Genomic DNA, 18,066 nt, shown 5'->3' on the forward strand with positions numbered 1-18,066 from the left:
CATATATATTATGTCAAACGATGTGGCTGCTGTCATCAATTTAAAAAAAGCCATTAGTCATTTGGGGCAATGAACTACAGTGAACTGACCACAGCTTCACCATTCAAAGTACAGCATTTATCTTTGGTAAAATCAGTGTAATGCTCATCCTCGAGTGGCTTGTTGCTTTAATAATACAACTTAAATAAATTAGCATCTATATATTTCACACTCCATAAGCAAGATGGCATAGAAGGGAGAAATGGTGCACACACACACACACACAAACACACAAAACACACACACACACACACACACACACACACACACACACACACCCTTTCAAGCTGCAGCTCAGGAACCTCATTTACAATTTCCTTTGACAGAGACTTTCTGAGCGAGTGGCACGGCCCATTAAAACGGCATTAGTCCCAGGGCTTTGAATTAGACCGGGTCTAAACTTCAGGGACAGGCATCATACCTGCTTCACCTCTGTGGCAGAACAGAGAAGTGGTCGGATGGAGAGGCAACGGGGATGTGCAGTTAAGACAAGCCCAGCCACCGCACATCAAAGGAGGGGCAAGCCTGTTTGAGCTTCTGCTGGGCTGGGCAGAAAAAAAGTCCTGCACTTCCTTTATTGTCAGCAATGAATGAGAATAGAAGAGTGCCCTGAAAGCCTAATGGTGACAAACAGAGGGGCTTTTGAGCAGAGCGAGGGAGAAGAAAGAGGAGAAGTGACTCTCTGCATATGAGACTTTTCAAGAAGAGAACTGCCAGGGGGACCGGCAGCCAATTAATGAGTGAAGAGCAAGTACCATCATATACATCACTTTCCACCACACTTTACATGTTAAGTGGACACACGGGCGCACATGCCTGCACACGTAATGCAAAGGTTTCTGCAGGACACTCTGTGTTATACCCACGATCCTCCAGTCTAGAGCCCCTGGAGCAGCTAATATCGCACGTCCACATTTCTTTGCTTTCTCACTCTATCTCGCTCTCAGTTATTTTGTCTCTTTCTCTTCCTCCCTCCATTAGACGCACACAGTTTTATTGAAAGTGACCATTTAATTCCCGTCTCACACATCCCTCTCTTTCTCTCTTTTGATAAAACACACTCTCAGCTTGTCTGTCCTTGGGCATATCTTTCTGTATGCTGTACTCAGGGCCGTTTTAACCATAGGGTGAAGCCCCGGGGCCCAAGCAAGGAGGGGGCCCGTGATTGGCTGTGGAGTAGATTGACTGGAGCGCCGATCGCCAAAGCCACCACGCCCCCCATTTATTAGCGCTGTTATTTAGTTGAGCTTTTCCGTAAATTCCATGCATTACCATTTGAAATTGAAACTTAAAGTCTGAATTTGGTTTACCAATCAAATGCATTTATTCTATATTTGACTTTTGAACGATATGCGCATGTATCTATCAGGTGATTGCTGCCCAGTATGTCTACATTCACCTCTCATCACTTTGTTCTGGAGTAATCTGGAAATGGTCACGCAAAGAACATTCAATAAGTAAAAATGTCAGCAATTCTAAAAGAGAGAGGGGTACAAAAAACGAAAAACTTAAAATACAAACAACATAAAAAACATGACTTCGTAAATTCCCCAGCTATCAGGTTATTTTACTAAAGCTGATGATGGAGTGGAAGTTGCTGGAACAGCAAGTGAACCGGGCACACGGAGCAGATAAAAACAGTGTCATCGTCCACACAGATTTTAGGGTTAGTTTGATTATTAAAAAATCTTCCAACTGCTACTCTTCAAAGACAGTCCATTTAACTTCTCACCTTAATGAGTTCATAATAAATATATGTTATTTGTGATAATTTATTACTATTTTCCACAACCATTTTCCACACTATCTCTGGCCCTTAGAATTAAATACATTTTTTTTATTATCATTTTTTTTTGCTGCTGTACTATTAAACCTTCTATGTATATGCTTTTGTAATTATTAAATATTTTTTATATAATTCTTTGGCCAATTTCCATGACCTTTCCAGTTTGTGATTACTGGGTAAGGATTTGTGAAAATCATTTTGGTTCATATGATTCACTTATGAATCGTTCTATTTGTTTAGTGAATTAATAAAAAGAACGGAATCAAAAGAACATTTTTTTTATTATTATGGCTTGCAAGTTTTACTGTACACAAAAGCCATATATAGCCAATGAATATATACAGTGGGTACGGAAAGTATTCAGACCCCCTTAAATTTTTCACTCTTTGTTATATTGCAGCCATTTGCTAATGATTTTAGCAAATGGCTGCAATATAACAAAGAGTGAAAAATTTAAGGGGGTCTGAATACTTTCCGTACCCACTGTATATACATACATATACACACATACATATATATAAACTTTCTAAATAAAAATATAAAATTAAAAATTAATTATTGCTCCTCAATTTCTTTAAATGGTCTTTTGGGCCTGGGAAGAAGTTTTGAGAGATACAGTTGCAGGGCTTTATAGTTATAGTCTTTATAGTACAAACTCTTATTTCAGAAGATCAATTCAAATTTGATATGACCTATTTAAATGAGCAACCTCAAAAACATGACTCCACGTGAGATTCCTTATCATACATTCTGCACTCTCTCTCTCACCATCTCATGTGTAGCTCATTCTCTTAAAGTCTTAGACCGGACGCTATCTTCTCACATATGCACTATGTACGTCTAGCTCTGTCTCTCTCTCTCTCGATAGCTTCCATAAATCACTGCTCTGCAAAGTCTCTTTGTTCAGATGCTCGCAGTCTCTGAGGCCTATTTGCACCCTGGTGACTCCATTAGGCCTGGCAGATGGCGGAGACCTGGGCAGGATGCAGAGTGTGAGATTTCTGCGTAGCTGGCTCCTTCTTGCAGATAATGAAAGCCACATAATTTCCCAGTACACATGGTCAGAATTCAGAGACCTGAACGGAGAGAGTTATGGAGGGCCTGCAGGCAAAGCCACATCTAGCATCTCAACCTGCTCCCTTACGCTTCTCGTATAACATGTTCACATGCTGAAGAACTTGTAAACACAGCCCTTCTATGATATTCAAACATGTCCACTGCCTCTCATATCTCTTTCTTGGACACACAGTGCTGAGACCGCTGCAACAGAAGGTGTAAGCGCAGTGTGAAAGCCATATATGCAAACCGCAGAATGATTGCTTCATTTTGGGTCAGTGCAATCTAATTAGGTAACATGTTCAGCAACATGCTTCATGCTTTTGGAGATCTCATATTAATCTGCCTGCAGGCTGTGTGTCCTATGATAACATCTTTTGGAGGCATGGTGGTCCTGTGTAGAATAATCTGAACAATATACACACACATATGTAGAATCTGTTTAATTTAACATACAACATTAGCAGGAGCTGAAATAAAAATGTGCTATTGCTTTGCTATTGAAATAAAATGGGATTTCGTGTTTTCATAATTATATTTCAGAAAAAAATCATGATTTTTCCCTCAAGATGAAGGCAGATGAAAGGTTAATACTTTCATGATTACAAAGAAAACACTGATTTTATTATTTCTGGATTACTTTAAAAATTAACACTGCAATATTTTATTGGAAAATCTATTACATTCTAACAATAAACTATAGCAGATGCTTCGGGGTGGATATTATATATTATATTTGTGTCATGAAGACACATTGTGGTATCTCGAGAGACCTCAATATCTTCAAAATTCTGCCAGCTGACTCTTATAATGATTAGCAGCAGTATTACTACTAGAAGTAAGTCGGTTTCACACAGCTTGAGCAAGCAGCGCTGCAGCGTAACTGTATTAACAGCAGGGTCTCATTGTACTTTCACACTGACAGTGTTTCTGCAGCGTAACAGAGCTGCAGCTCTATACAGAATATAAAGTCATTTCTGGATAACCACATTGAGTATTCCTATAACAATTGGCCAAAACATAAAATGGGCTATTCATAATTTGTACTTGATCATCTTGAAAACTTCATCCTCAAGAAATCAAAGCGTAGCTATAAACTATATTAGGTTCTACACTAGTGTTCAGATGTTTGGGGATGGTAATATTTTTAAAGGTTTGAAATAAGTATCTCATGCTAACCAAGCCTGCATTAATTGAATAAAAAAAACAGTACAAATTGTGAAATATTATTAAAATTTAAAATAACAGTTTTCTAATTTAATATATTTTAAAATATAATATATTCCTGTCATGGCAAAGCTGAATTCTCAGCAGTCATTGCTCCAGTCTTCAGTGTCACATGATCCTATAATATGATGATTTGGTGCTTAAGAAACATTTCGTATTATTATGAAACAATGTTAAAAACAGATACGCTGCAAAATATTTTTTTGGAAACTTTGATACATTTTTTTATGATTCTTTGATGAATAGAAAGTTCATTGTGGATAGACTTTACTGTCACTTTTCATAAATTGAATGCGTCCTATGTGCCTGTCACTGCATGTTTAAATCACATCAATTCTTCTTTCAACAATGAGTGAGTAATTCACTCCAGCATCTATGTTGCTTCATAAAACCCTATTTTAACATGTCGATGTGATTATGTCACTGGTCTTACACTCACCTGTCCATCCCGGCAAACAGCGACAGAATCCACTCACAGGGTCGCATCCACCAGCGTGGTTACAGTCGCAACGCTCACGACACTCCAGTCCATATGTGCCATCCTGAATAACCACACACACAAACCATCTTGCTAAGCTTAAACTGCCCTGTCATGACAAATATTTATAAATCAAACGGCCAGTCCTGCTAGCCTCTGGCAGAGAGACAATGGAACCGGTCCCGGGAAGATACTCACGGGGCAGGGCTGCTGGCAGTGTTCCCCTTTCCAGCCCGAGGTACAGGTACAGGAGCTGTCAACTGGGTCACAAGCCGCACCATTGGCACACAAACAAGTCTGGTTACAGCCCAATCCCCAAGTCCCGCTGGAGCACAGAATTGAGCAGCCTACACCCTGCCAACCTGTAAAGCAAAGGGAGACGGTACAGACATTCGTTAATTTATTTGTCTACTCCACCATTGGCTCCTTCAGTTGTTTATTTGCTAAAAACCGAGGGTTTAACATTCTCTTTTTGAGTTCTAGCCAAAGCTTCTCTAGTTTATTATAAGTGTTCAATTAATAGAGCGGGAAGAGGGGGAAGTGAGGTCACATCTTGACAGAAGCCAGAGGATTCTTGTCTCCCTTGGCTCACGTCAATGAGTTGAATATATGCATGGTTTGAGGTCAACATAAGAGCAGAGTGGGATAGGCAGAGACATTGTGTAGCACACTGGGGTTCTGCATTATGAATGGGATGAGGATTTTAAAGGTACTGTCTCTAATGAGCTTCCTTCCAAACTGGAGGGACCTGAACAAATACTCTGCTGGTGTAGGCCTTTAAGGACGAGTCCATGTTTATGCAACAATAAAGGCCATCCCGCAGGTACGGTTAGCTGCGGTCAGCCAAACGCTGAGCACTCACAGGGCTCTTGTGGATTCACGCTGCATTTTTTATGCTATTACAGCCTAAAAAGGCCATATGTGCATGTAAGTGCTAAGTGGTTATGTATCCTTTGAAAGTGACCTGGAAAGACTTTGGATCCTTTGATATTGAAACACCTTTTTTCCATAATGACAGAGATGGATATATAGAGAACGGATATTATTTTCTTTTTTTTTTTTTTATGTCTAATGTCCGGAAAGTGTTTTTGGAGTATAACCGGATTGTCAGGCATTCCTAATTTTTATTTATAGACGGGGTTAATTCTCTAAACATTGGCATCTGTTTGAAAGGGAATTAGAAAATGATTAATTAGTCCCAGAGTAATCGAACGTAAAGATTACAAATTTTCCTTAGCATCTGATTGCATGTATTGATTGCTTATCGATTTATTTGTACAGGTCAAGCTATAATCTTGTTATTAGGTTGGTTGTAAACCCATAGTCTCTCATGGCTTTCTCTCTATTCATATCTATAAGAAAAATGAGGGAATAAGGATAAAAGGACGAAGTAGAGCACATTATGCTGTACCTTCTTTACAGATGCAGGAGCCATCGATTGGTGAGCAGGATGCCTCGTTGTGGCAGTGGCAGGTGGAAGTGCAGTTAGTACCGTATAGTCCACGTGGGCAGATTTGGGAACAGTCGTCGCCCTGAAAAACACACAGAGATTAACTGTTCAAGAAATATATATTAAGCAAATTTTGCCCTGCCAACTACCTACAACAATGTATCAACTGCACAGTAATTTGTGGAACCACCCAGAACATTTTAGCCAGTGTTAGGGAGTAACTTACATGTAATGGCATTTCGTTATTAAATTACAAAATAAGGTTACACTTTATTTTAAGCCGTATTCTTGTTACAGTGTAATTATACATTTAGGTACTGAGTAATATTAATTAACTACATGTACTTACTATATGGTTAGGATTAGGGTTACTTCCATGTAATTATGTATAATTGTAATTATAGCAGTAAGTACATGTAATGTGTAACAAGGTCACCTTAAAATAAAGTGTTACCCAAAATAAATGTAACTGTAATCAGTTACAGTTACTGAGAAAAAATGATTAATTAAATAATTATTAAATAATTACAAATAATTAAATTACAATTATTTATGAAAATGTTAACGATCACAAAGGGGCTTACATCTGAATTTTTTCCCACATACACACTTTCTTTCCCAAATTGAGAGTTTAGGAGTTTAGGACACAGAATTTTTTTATTTCCTGTTTGGAATTATATATATATGTTTTATTTCAAGGCTAACTGTTCTTTTAAGTAGGGTAACTTGTAATCTGTAACCTGTTACATTTCCAAAGTAACCTTCCCAACACTGCATATCTCACAGCTTTCAACACTGATTTGAGCAACTATATAGCCACACCCTGGCAACCTCCCATGATAGCCTAGCAATAGAATACCAATGTGAAAAAAACACTCAGAACACTCCAGCAGCCATATAATAATGTGCTAAACCACCTAGAACTTTTTAACAACTACACTGGCAACCATTCACAATAGCCTAGCAACACAATAGCAATGTGCTAAAACCACCCATAACACCTTGGCAACCACCCAAAACAACCTACACCCTACAACAAAGTGCAAAACCACCTAGAACATTTTAGCAACTACATAGCAACACCCTGGCAACCTTTTACTTCACGCTAGCATCATAATAGTAAGTTTTACTCAGGCAGGCACATTTCTTTCAGAAAATACAAGAATTTAGTTAAAATAATTATTCTCTACTTACTGGAAACCATCTACAACAATTTTGCAACTACAGAGCAATGTGTTAAACCACCCAGAACACCTTATTATCCAGTAGCCACATAGCAACACCTTGGTAACCACACCCAGCATAATCTAGCAACGGAACAGTAATGTGCTAAAACTACCCAAAAAATCTTAGCAAGCATATAAAAATGTAGAAAACCACCCAGAACTTTTTTAGCAACTGCATAGCAACACCCTGGCAACCACCCACAAAAGCATCTTAGAAACCACCCAAATTCCCCAACAACCTACAACAATAAGCAAAACCTCCCAGAACATTTTAGCCACAACATAGCAACGTCCTGGCAACCACTAACAACACCCTCGCATCGTAGGAGTGAGTTTTGTTGCACATTTCGTTCAGAAAATCTAAGATTTTTGTTATCAGAATTTTTCTCTACTTACTTACTTATGTAATTTTACACTCTAACATGAGCACTGTGCTGTGAAGTGTGACTCCAAATCCCATCTGAGGATTCTGTGAAACTTCAACAGAAAATTTCCTGCAAAACATTCTCTGCAACAGAGCTTGATACAGTTCAATTGAGTAGAGAGGTGGAGAACACATTTGCACAGCAGCAAACCTAAAGTCCGTGTGTAGCTAGTCTCCTTGTTGCAGTCACACAGAGTGTGGCAGCGGATGCTCAGAGCTAAAGGCTTGCTTTCCCCAGCTGCATTAATGAGCTGACAGCCCCTGGCCCTCGGCACCTCTGTCCATCCCCCAGAAAAGCATTGCTGATGACTGACTGACACTGTGTTCTTAAGCCCTGCTCCCCAGCCAAGCAACACCAGCACAATCTCTGTGCTTTACCAGGCTCAGCAGGGGAGTCGCCTGTATCCCAGCGCCGGCCATCGCCGGTGTCTTTTTGCCTCATCCCTGGCTCTGACTGACAGCTGACAAAATGATTTAGACTCCCAATTAGTGGGGTAATGGCAGTGTGCTTCGCGCCTCCTGCATCCGTCTCCCCAGTGCCGGGGATCGAGCAGCAAAGGACCCGCTCACTCATTATCATCTGGAACTAGGTCTGAGTGGAAAGCAGGATAAAATATGCCACAGGACGCCATGGGCACCAAGCGGGACCGTCTCTCGCTCTCTCTATATATTTTTTGTTTCTCCCCTCTCTCTCCTTCTTTCAATCTGTCATCATTTATCTCGCTCGCTCACTTTGATACAATCATCTCCAATATTTTCTCTTACTCCCACTCTTTTCTTTCTTGTATGCGCTCTCTTTTTCATTCTCACTCTCCCACATTCCCCCATTGTATTCCCCATTTCAAATATTCTACCTCTCCATCTGCTTCGCTCGTCCATCCACTCCCCACATGAAAAGCTTACATCTGTGGATTAATTTTTCATCAATCTACGTGCAGTTATCTTTGTTCGGCTCAAAAGTGACAGCAAGCAGACTGCTAACAATGGCAGTTCTGTTCTACGGAAAAAGACTTAAAACTATCGGTGCAGGCAGCCGAATATGGGGCGAGAAAGTTAGTTTGTTCGACTTTTCAGCAGACCTACAATTTACTGGTGAATGGGTTGGAGGAGGTAAAAGAGTCTCTGGCTCACAAATGACCACAGGGATTTAGCGAGACCCGTGAATGCTCCAGATTACACTGACACAGGCCTGAGAGCACTCATTCAACTGGGTGACTAAACTCCTCTAAAAGCAGGCTAAAGTCAGACTTATGTTTAGAGGTTAAATATTCTTAAATATTCACTTTATAATAAAATCAACAAAAATCATTAGTACATTCAAAAAGCTAGAAATGTTTTCAAGCTTTAAATGGTACATTTTCATATTCAGTGAGGTCCAAAAATCTGAGACCACATTGAACATATTGGATACAGTATTTTTTAAATATTAAAATAATCATTTTTAGGATAAAAACAAGGAAAAAAAGAATTATTATTATATAAAATTATATTTTAATTATTATTGATAAGCAAATTTATTACACTGATCATTTGAGCTTCTTTGTGCAAAAAGTCAGTTTTGTTTCCATTGAAGCACAAAATAAATTATCTTTGGATAATTCTCATATCATGCAGGAAATCAATGAATATTCTTAAATATTCACTTTATAATAAAATTAACACAAATCGTTAGTACATTCAAAGAGCTAGACATGTCTTGAAGCTTTGAATTCTACAGTTTCACATTCAGTGAGGTTCAAAAAAAAAAAAAATTATAAAAACCCAGAAAATCTGGGATTCAGTATTTTGATGCATTTGAAAATAATCAGTTTATGATAAAACAACAACAACAATAAAAAGAAACAAATACACTAATTAATTATAAATAAGCAAATTAATTACACTGATCATTTGAGCTACTTTGTACAAAAGGTCAGATGTTTTTGTGTCCACAGAAAAACAACATGCTTTTTGGATAATTCTTAGATCATGCTGGAAAACAACATAACACAACATTTGGTAACACTTTAGTAAAAGGGACCAATTCTCACTATTAACTAGTTGCTTATTAGCGTGCATATTATTAACATATTGGCTGTTTATTAGTACTTATATATCACAAATTCTGCATGACCATATTCTACATCCCTTATCCTACCCAATACATAAACTTAACAATGACCTTCAAATTATGAGTTTATTGAGGCAAAAGTCGTAGTTAATGGTTTGTTAATAGTGAGTAAAAGAATTAAAGTGTGAACACTTTCTTAAATGTTATTTTTTTCAGTTAAAATCTGCAGTCAAGTAGTTATGTTGAAAATAAAATATTTGTATAATTTAGAAAAATGCTAAATTAGCAGTCATTCATTAGTGGTCATTCATACAATATCTACAAGTGTTGGTAATGAATGTTATTTTAAAGCATTAAAATTCCTACTAATGCATCTGTGCATTCTAGTGAAGTGTCATGAAAGCACACATGAATGTGGCATGTGTGCTTTCAGCGTGGTACTACCAGCATCTCCCCACCTGTGCTCTCTTGTACCAGCAGCACAAGCATATATATGTTCCTTTCCCACCCCTATAAATATCATTCTCTCAGAACTCTATAGATGAGAGTTTTGGTGGCCATTACCCCTCTTATTTTCGACCAGACTGCGGTCAAATTATTAACCTTTGTTGTTCTATAGGTCCAAATGAAAGAGCTGGTCTGAAAATGGAGCTTCGTGTCCCAATTCCATTGCATCTCGGTCAGACTCCTTGGCCAAAGCTCCTCGAGCAGTGTTTAATAGAACTGGCAGCAGGCCCCCCAAATCCAACACAAAGAGCAGGTGGTGAAAATTAAGATACAGTCTGTGCCTCCGCCTGCTAGTTCAAATCGCTGTAGTAGCTCTGCCACAGGACACTGCAACAGTTACAGCCAAGGTAGGAGTTGGCTACAGCCTCTGGTACTGAGTTTGTCTTAATCATCACTGCCGTTCTAGTCTTTACCTGCGGCACTGTCTTAATTTTATCTGCTTTGCAACATTTCCGCTGTTTCTGAATGCAGCGGGAGTGAAATCAGTTCAGTGGCGGGGAAGATAATTGAAACTGTAGCTTTCCATCTTACTCATAACTTTAAATGACGCTACTAAAAATGTACAATAAGCTGCACTACCATTCAAAAGATTGGAGTTGGTAGTATTCTTCTATTTTTCAGAAAAAAAAGTGTTTTATCCTCACAAAATGTGCAATAATTTCATCATAAATACAGTAAATATAGTTTTCCGTTTTAATACAGTATGTTTTAAAATGTAATTTATTCTAGTAATGACAATGCTGAATTTTCCACATTTCTCATTATCAATGTTGAAAAAAATGATCTGTCGAAATAATTTTTTCAGAAATCTTATAGGAGAACAGAACAGAAAAAGAACAGCATTTATTTCAAATAGAAATTGTTTTGTAACATCATAAACATCTCTACTGACCCTTCTAATCAACTCAATGCATCCTTGATGAATGAAAGTATCAAAAATACATAAATAAATAAAACTCTTACTGACCCCAAACTTTTTAAAGATGCAATATCTTAAAAAACATATAATGTAGTCCATATAAGTCAAAGACATACAAAAACAATGAAAACAAATAGAAAATAAATATTTTATTTTGGCTGAACAACATGAAAGTTAGAGTAATTTCTGGGTGAATTTGTAAGTATAATTTACAAGTTGCTAGTGCTACTTTTAGTTTTAGTTACTCCCAAACAATTGTTTTAGTTTCTCTTAGTTCTCCATCTCTAAAGCTACTAGCTCTAAAGGAAAGTACATTTGCTTCTGAGAATGAACAAGATGAACAGGACTGTAAGCAATACTATGACGCATTCAGTAAAGCAAAAGAACAAGTCATCCATCTATTTGAACATCTCTCTAAAATAAATTCAGATTACTGATATGATCATCTCTCAATCTGTCTTTCTCGTGCTCTCTCCTTGCATCTTATCACTTTCATTTTAGCATCCCCTTTGTTCATCAGAGAACACGAAGCCGGGTAGATTGTGTGCCATGTGCAACCAACTGGATAACAAAACGATTGGTTATTTATGTCATATAGAGTCTTGCCTAGAAATCACAATCTATTTTGGAGTCCTTGTATCTAGCGCTTCTTTCTGTGTTTGCGAAGGTCTTTGTGTTAAGTCTAAACCTGCTGTGTAGCATTGAGAAAGTAGCATTGCTGAGACTCTCACCTTGTTCCCAGACTCCCTGCAGGAGGTGATGTGTTTATGTGTGTGTGTGTGTGTGTGTGTGTATGTGTGCATGTGAGACCACTATAAAGATCATTTTCAAAGCAATAAACTGTATTCGCTGACACTTCTGCGTTAAGTATCAGGACACAAAAACTTTTCAAAGAAAGATCAAGGGAAGTGCTGACTAGAAATGTTCTCTGAAAGATGCTTCCATTTTTCCCTGGAAAAATCCACAATCATAAACCTTTATTATGTAATTATGAGTTTTGCCACCTTCATGTCATATCTACGGCCCTGTTTAGGCTTGGTATTTTCCATTTTGGGTCATCAAGACACATTGAAACTAAATTTAACTTAACCACCAACTGAATCAGGATTCTCACCTGGGGACTGAAGATTTTCATCTGGGGGATTTTCATCATATGTCATAAATTAATTAATGCATTAATTAATTTAATTAATCAGCAAATTATGACATAAACTGGCTAAACTGGTATACTTAGGGTGTATTCACACCAGGAAAGTCCGCTAGTTCACTTGCTTTGGTCCGGACCAAATACAATGTTGATTTTTTTGTTTGGTGCGGTTCGCTTTCGCACTGCCCTTTTTGCAAGTGAACCAGAAATTGTAAACAAAACCACACGTGTGCTAAGGTCATCCATTCATTGGACAGAAATTCTCAAGCAGGGAAAAACAGGAAGTGCAAAAACAGGCTAATCATGGAGATCTTTCGTAGTGCAATTTTTATTCTTTTACTGATTTGGTGTTATCCGCTAACGCAATATGAATAAACTTATGAGCATCATATGAGACAATGTCATACGATTAGAGCCCGACCGATATGGGTTTTTTGAGGGCCGATGCTGATACCGATATTAGGGAGTAAAAAAGCCCCGATATCGATATATCGGCCGATATTCTTTATGTGTATATTATAGTACAGTACCAGTCAAAAGTTTGGACACACTTCCCATTCGTGTGTCCAAACTTTTGACATAAACAGAATATATATAAATAAACATTTTATGCAATAACTCAAATGTGGTGATCAAACACTTTTGATGTGACAAAGATATGTAATGGAGGCAGGGTATTTAACAATTTAACAATAAACTGTATTATACAAAATGAGTCTGACATCAGTGCTCTTAACAGTAAACTTAACTTCACTTATTATAAATAACTTTAAAACACAAATAGACCTCTCTTTCTCTCTCTCTCTCTCGCTCTCTCTCTCTATATATATATACTATATACAAACTTGAATTAAGAAAATAAACAAGGTAACTCTGTAGGGCAAGCAAGCTACTGCCAATCCAACAGGAGCAGGTTTATGCAGGAAGCACAGCTTTTCCAAAATTAAACATCTAAAATGAATCAATAATAATAATTAATAATATTGTTTTCTTAAAAATTCTGTGTTGTGTATTTTCTGGTAATCAAATGAACATGCAGAACATGAGTATCCGTATTTAAATAGTCTTTTTGCAGTTTAATATTCACAGACACTAGTCTATATCGCGATTTGATTTAAGTGTACTGACCTGTTTTTTTATTTATTCATCAAAAATATGAAAAATTTCATGATATTCCGCGTTATATAGTAAATTCCGTTTTTATGAATGGATTCCGTGATTCTGTCTGCGTTTTCCACATCGTGAAAATCATAGGGCCCTACTAATGTAGCAAATGAGTATGATAAGCTCATTGTGAGAGTAAAAGACAGGGACATTGCTTATTGACTTTAGCATTGAGTCTCTCCAACTAGGTGACAACATAGCGTTAAATCACCATTCAACAGACTCAAGCCACCACCGCACTGCCATCTATTGGACTGCAGAAAGATACTAACTTTTCAATCTGCTACGTTACTGACTGTACAAACTATGCTGACTTAGGAAATGTGATTGACCGATGTGATAAGCATGAGTTCTGGGACACGATGCGGCTGGTATAAACACAAGCATTGACTGAGTGGCCGCGATCAGCTCCGGTGGCCGTGGACCGTGGCCGCAGACACGTACCGTGATGCGCAGATCAGCTCTAACGCCACTGAATCTGCTATTAAAAATTAACCATCCATTCATCATATCATCATGCAAAACTAAGAATTAGAATCATTGTATTGTGACGATCGGGTGCGGGGTCAGGGCGGCTATCTAAATCAGAGAAAAATATAGGTGCGGGTGGATAATTTGAAGCAGCGGACTCGGGTGAAGTTTGACACTACAGTGACCTGGGTCGCCAGTAGCCAACAATGGAGCGTGCTCTGCTGGACAAACTAAGTAATTAGACCATTTAGAAGCAGTTTATCTGCGTTATATGTTTTGTAAAAAAAATTTCATATCGGCAGCATATTCGCCGATACCGATATATATGCGACAGGCTCATATCGGCCGATAATATTGGCAAAATGATATATCGGTCGGGCTCTACATACGATGTTGTAATTACGACTTGCCGAAAATAAAATCTATAGATATAAAATACTTAAAGCATATCACAATGTTAGTTTAAACATTTAACCTAGATAAATGTGCACTATCAGGCGCATATCCAATCGTTTGTGAGGAGAGTGGAAGCTGAAGCGCGCTTCAGGACATCAGTGGAAACAAATTAAAATACGCCGTCATTTTTGCTCATAAAGGTAAGAATAATACATCGTTCGGAACTGTAAAGGGTCAATTTGTGTGTTATTTTTATTTGTCTTCAATAGCGACATTAAAACACATTTTAGGCTTAATATTAAGAAATGTGCATTGTTCACAACTCGAAATAAAGTTTAAATATAATTTTATATCAGTAAGTCTCAAGCGATATGTCAGTAAATATTTTAATAGATTTGAACTATACTTAGTATAAAATATTTTTTATTAAAATTTTTAATTTTAAATAAACTAGTAAATAAATTTAATGACTCTTTTACAAGGGAATTAACTTATTATAATGTCTATTTTATGATTTAATTTTGCCACAATCTGCCACAATAAAACAGAAAGAAAAAAGAAAAAGTTTTATATAAAAAATATAAAATTAAATAGAATAATAAATAAATAACAGCAAATAAAAATAAAAAATATAAATATAAAATTATAATAAACCATCATTTTTTAATTTTAACTTAACCACAAACCACTTTTCTGAGCAGGTACTTATATATGTGATTAATTAAATTCAATTAATTAATCAGTATATAATTTAATTAATTTGATTAAGCAGTTGCACTGATAAAAATATATTGGTACAAAAACATTCAAATCCAACAGGTATTGTAAAGCCATATGTGACCCTGGACCACAAAACCAGTCATTAGGGGCAATTTTTTGAAATTATACATAATCTGAAAACTGAATAAATAAGATTCAGATATTAAATAAGAGGATAGGACAATATCTGGCCGAGATACAACTATCTGAAAATCTGGAATCTGGGATAAAGAATTAAAGACTGAAATACCAGAAACAGATTGGTATGATATGTGGATAATACACCAAACTACTACCAGTTCATAAATATTAGGCCGTAAGGTGAAGCCGTTTTTCGTTTATTCCCGTTCCCATATATGGGGCACTAAATTCTTCTCATTCCAATAAAAATATCTATTGGTTTTGAGCGAGAAAATAAAAGTTCTCCATGTATAATCCTGCAGTTTAAAAAATTGACAAAATGTATTCAAAATATGTAGACTTTGTGGAAAGAAGAAGTGCAGAAAACCCAACGTTTGCCTTCTGGAGTTCGTACATCGACATGGTACAGATACTCCTTCTTTTTGTGAGAGCAACATGAGAATCGGACTGGCAGCTTCACCTGTCAACAGTACGCTTGATGATGCCGTGGTTTTTTGCATACGATCATGTAAATTATGCTAGGTATTTACCTTCATACTGGCTGGAAATGGTCAATTTGCCCCTCACACATCCTTCTTGCCACAGCGAACTCGGTGTTAAAGGCCAGTGGACTGTCCAACGTCAAAGTGTCCATGGATTTGCCTCGATTGCTTGTGACCTGATAGGGATGATACTGATACTGATGAGTAAAGATGTGCTGTAAATTATTTTAAGCTGCAATGAATCTGTTGTAGAAATGTTCATTTTTGGCATTATTCATAATTAAGGGGTCGCATTTTGAGTCATTTTAGCCAACTTGGGCCAAAGTGTGCTTCTTCTTTATGTTTCTGTGATTACACAGTGCCTACTGAAAATTTTGATGTATAATACATCACAGTTTTGCTAAATTTACAATGTGTATGTTTAATTTTACTTGGTGCCAATCCGTGAAGTTGAAGCGTATTTTGTACAAATTTGCCGTATTTTATGGTCTACATTCACACTTGAGTATATAATGCACCAATATCTTTCTCAAATGTTAAGGTACATGTATAATGGTTATGTAGGGAGTTTTCATGGAAGTGCCTTATTCGCTTCTTCATAACACCCAAGATCAAAAGCAAACAAGTGTCCAGGCAGCAGGCTTGCCGGAGACAGTGTGGACAGTTAGAAGCGGATCACACACATATCTTTTGGAGTTGTGAGAAAATCCAATCATTTTGGGATGATGTGCAGGTAGTCATATCTGAAGTGTTTGGATACAAAATACCTAGAACCTCTTGGTTTTTATTTATGGGAAATATTAAAGGCATAGTACCTAAAAGCGACCAATATTTATGTAAGATTCTTCTTGTGGCTTGTAAAAAGACTATAACTAGGAATTGGCTTAAAGATATTACTCTGAATTGTAAACAATGGTTTGGGATAATTGAGGAAATCCTGTTAATGGAAGAACTTACATATACTTTAAAGATGAAAAAAAAAATGCTTTTAAAATGGGACTGGGAAAAGTGATTGATATACAGAGAACAAAAACATCCTCAGCTAAGTAAACAGTAATTGCTATAGCAATAGTTAACCTTGCCTATCTGGCCTTGTTGTTCTTTTTTCTCTCTCTTTTTTTCTCTTCTCTTTAACTGGGGGGATGGTACATATGTATGTGGATGTATGTATATTTGTGTATATGTGTTGATATGTATGTATAAGTATACAACTGTGCACGCTGTTGTCACACCCCTGTGGACTGTTGATTGTGGTCTCTCCCTCTGTGTCCTTATTTGGTTGTTCCTGTTCTCGTTATTAGTTAATCACCTCATTGTGCTCACCTGTCTGCCCCTCGTTATCTGCCCTATATCTGTTCCTGTCTCCTGTATTCGAGTTGGTCGGTTATTGTGAACGTTACCCCGTGTGTGCGTGCGTGCGTCCGTCCGTCCTTCTTGAATCTGCCTTGTTGCGTCTACATTAAAAGTCATTATTGGAATCCTCGTCGTCCTGCCTGCCTCCACACACCGTGACCATGACAGAATAACCGACCACTAAGTAAAGTATAACGGCGTCTTTCCCCTCGTTTGTTTTTCCGGTTTTTGTCTTTTTATTTTTATGTTATGGATTACCCCGCCTTCCAAATCCTCCTGCTGGAGCAGGGGGAACGCTCTCTTGAGGACCACACAAACGACTTTCTGTCCCTGGCTCACCTCACGCACTACCCGGACAACTGCCTCTGTTCATTCTATCAAGTTGGACTTAACGCCACCACACGAGCGCAGTTGTCCGGGGATGGTCCTCGAGAGAGCCTCGCCACCTTCATCGAGTGGGTGCTGGTGTCCTGCAAGTCCCATCTGACCGTGGACATCGCTGACAACAACACCAGCCCCACTCAGGACCCTGAGCCCAGCCCACCATCTCCCCGCAGTACGGAGCATAAGCCTGAGCCCACTGATGACAGAGAGCCATTTCCCGCCGCGATCCACGAGCTGGAGCGAAGCCCCGCGGCTGAGAAGAGGATCACCTCGGATATTGAGCCCAACACGTCAGACCAGGTGCGAGAGCCGGTGACCGTGCCCACCATGAGGGAGCAAGCCGTGGACGGTGTGAGCGCGGAGAGGAGCTCCGCTCCCTGCATCATGGCTGAGGGTGAGCTGACTATGGCGGGACATAAGGGCCAGAATATGGAGGGAAGTCGGTGTCAAAAAGAGGAGGAGAGCCCTCGGAATCCTCAGTTTAGCCCAGGAAGGGCTCTCGATCCCCTGTCGAGCCTAGGAATGGCTCCCGATCCCCTGTCGAGCCTAGGAATGGCTCCCGATCCCCTGTCGAGCCTAGGAATGGCTCCCGATCCCCTGTCGAGCC

At 38.3% G+C, this 18,066-nt stretch overlaps 1 protein-coding gene across 3 annotated transcripts in view; it reads right to left on the minus strand.

Annotated features, from left to right (window-relative positions):
• Nucleotides 1-18,066, minus strand: part of LOC107686294 (multiple epidermal growth factor-like domains protein 11) — a 128,516-nt gene that overhangs the window by 19,042 nt on the left and 91,408 nt on the right. For all 3 annotated transcript variants that reach the window (XM_016483235.1, XM_016483236.1, XM_016483234.1), the window contains 3 exons: nt 5,998-6,118; nt 4,785-4,948; nt 4,548-4,650 (listed from right to left, as the gene is read on the minus strand). In XM_016483235.1, coding sequence (XP_016338721.1) covers nt 4,548-4,650; nt 4,785-4,948; nt 5,998-6,118 — 388 coding nt within the window. The remainder of the gene's footprint in view (nt 1-4,547; nt 4,651-4,784; nt 4,949-5,997; nt 6,119-18,066) is intronic.

This window comes from Sinocyclocheilus anshuiensis, unplaced genomic scaffold (genome assembly GCF_001515605.1).
Source record: "Sinocyclocheilus anshuiensis isolate Anshui unplaced genomic scaffold, SAMN03320099.WGS_v1.1 scaffold481, whole genome shotgun sequence".
NCBI classification, from domain to species: domain Eukaryota; kingdom Metazoa; phylum Chordata; class Actinopteri; order Cypriniformes; family Cyprinidae; genus Sinocyclocheilus; species Sinocyclocheilus anshuiensis.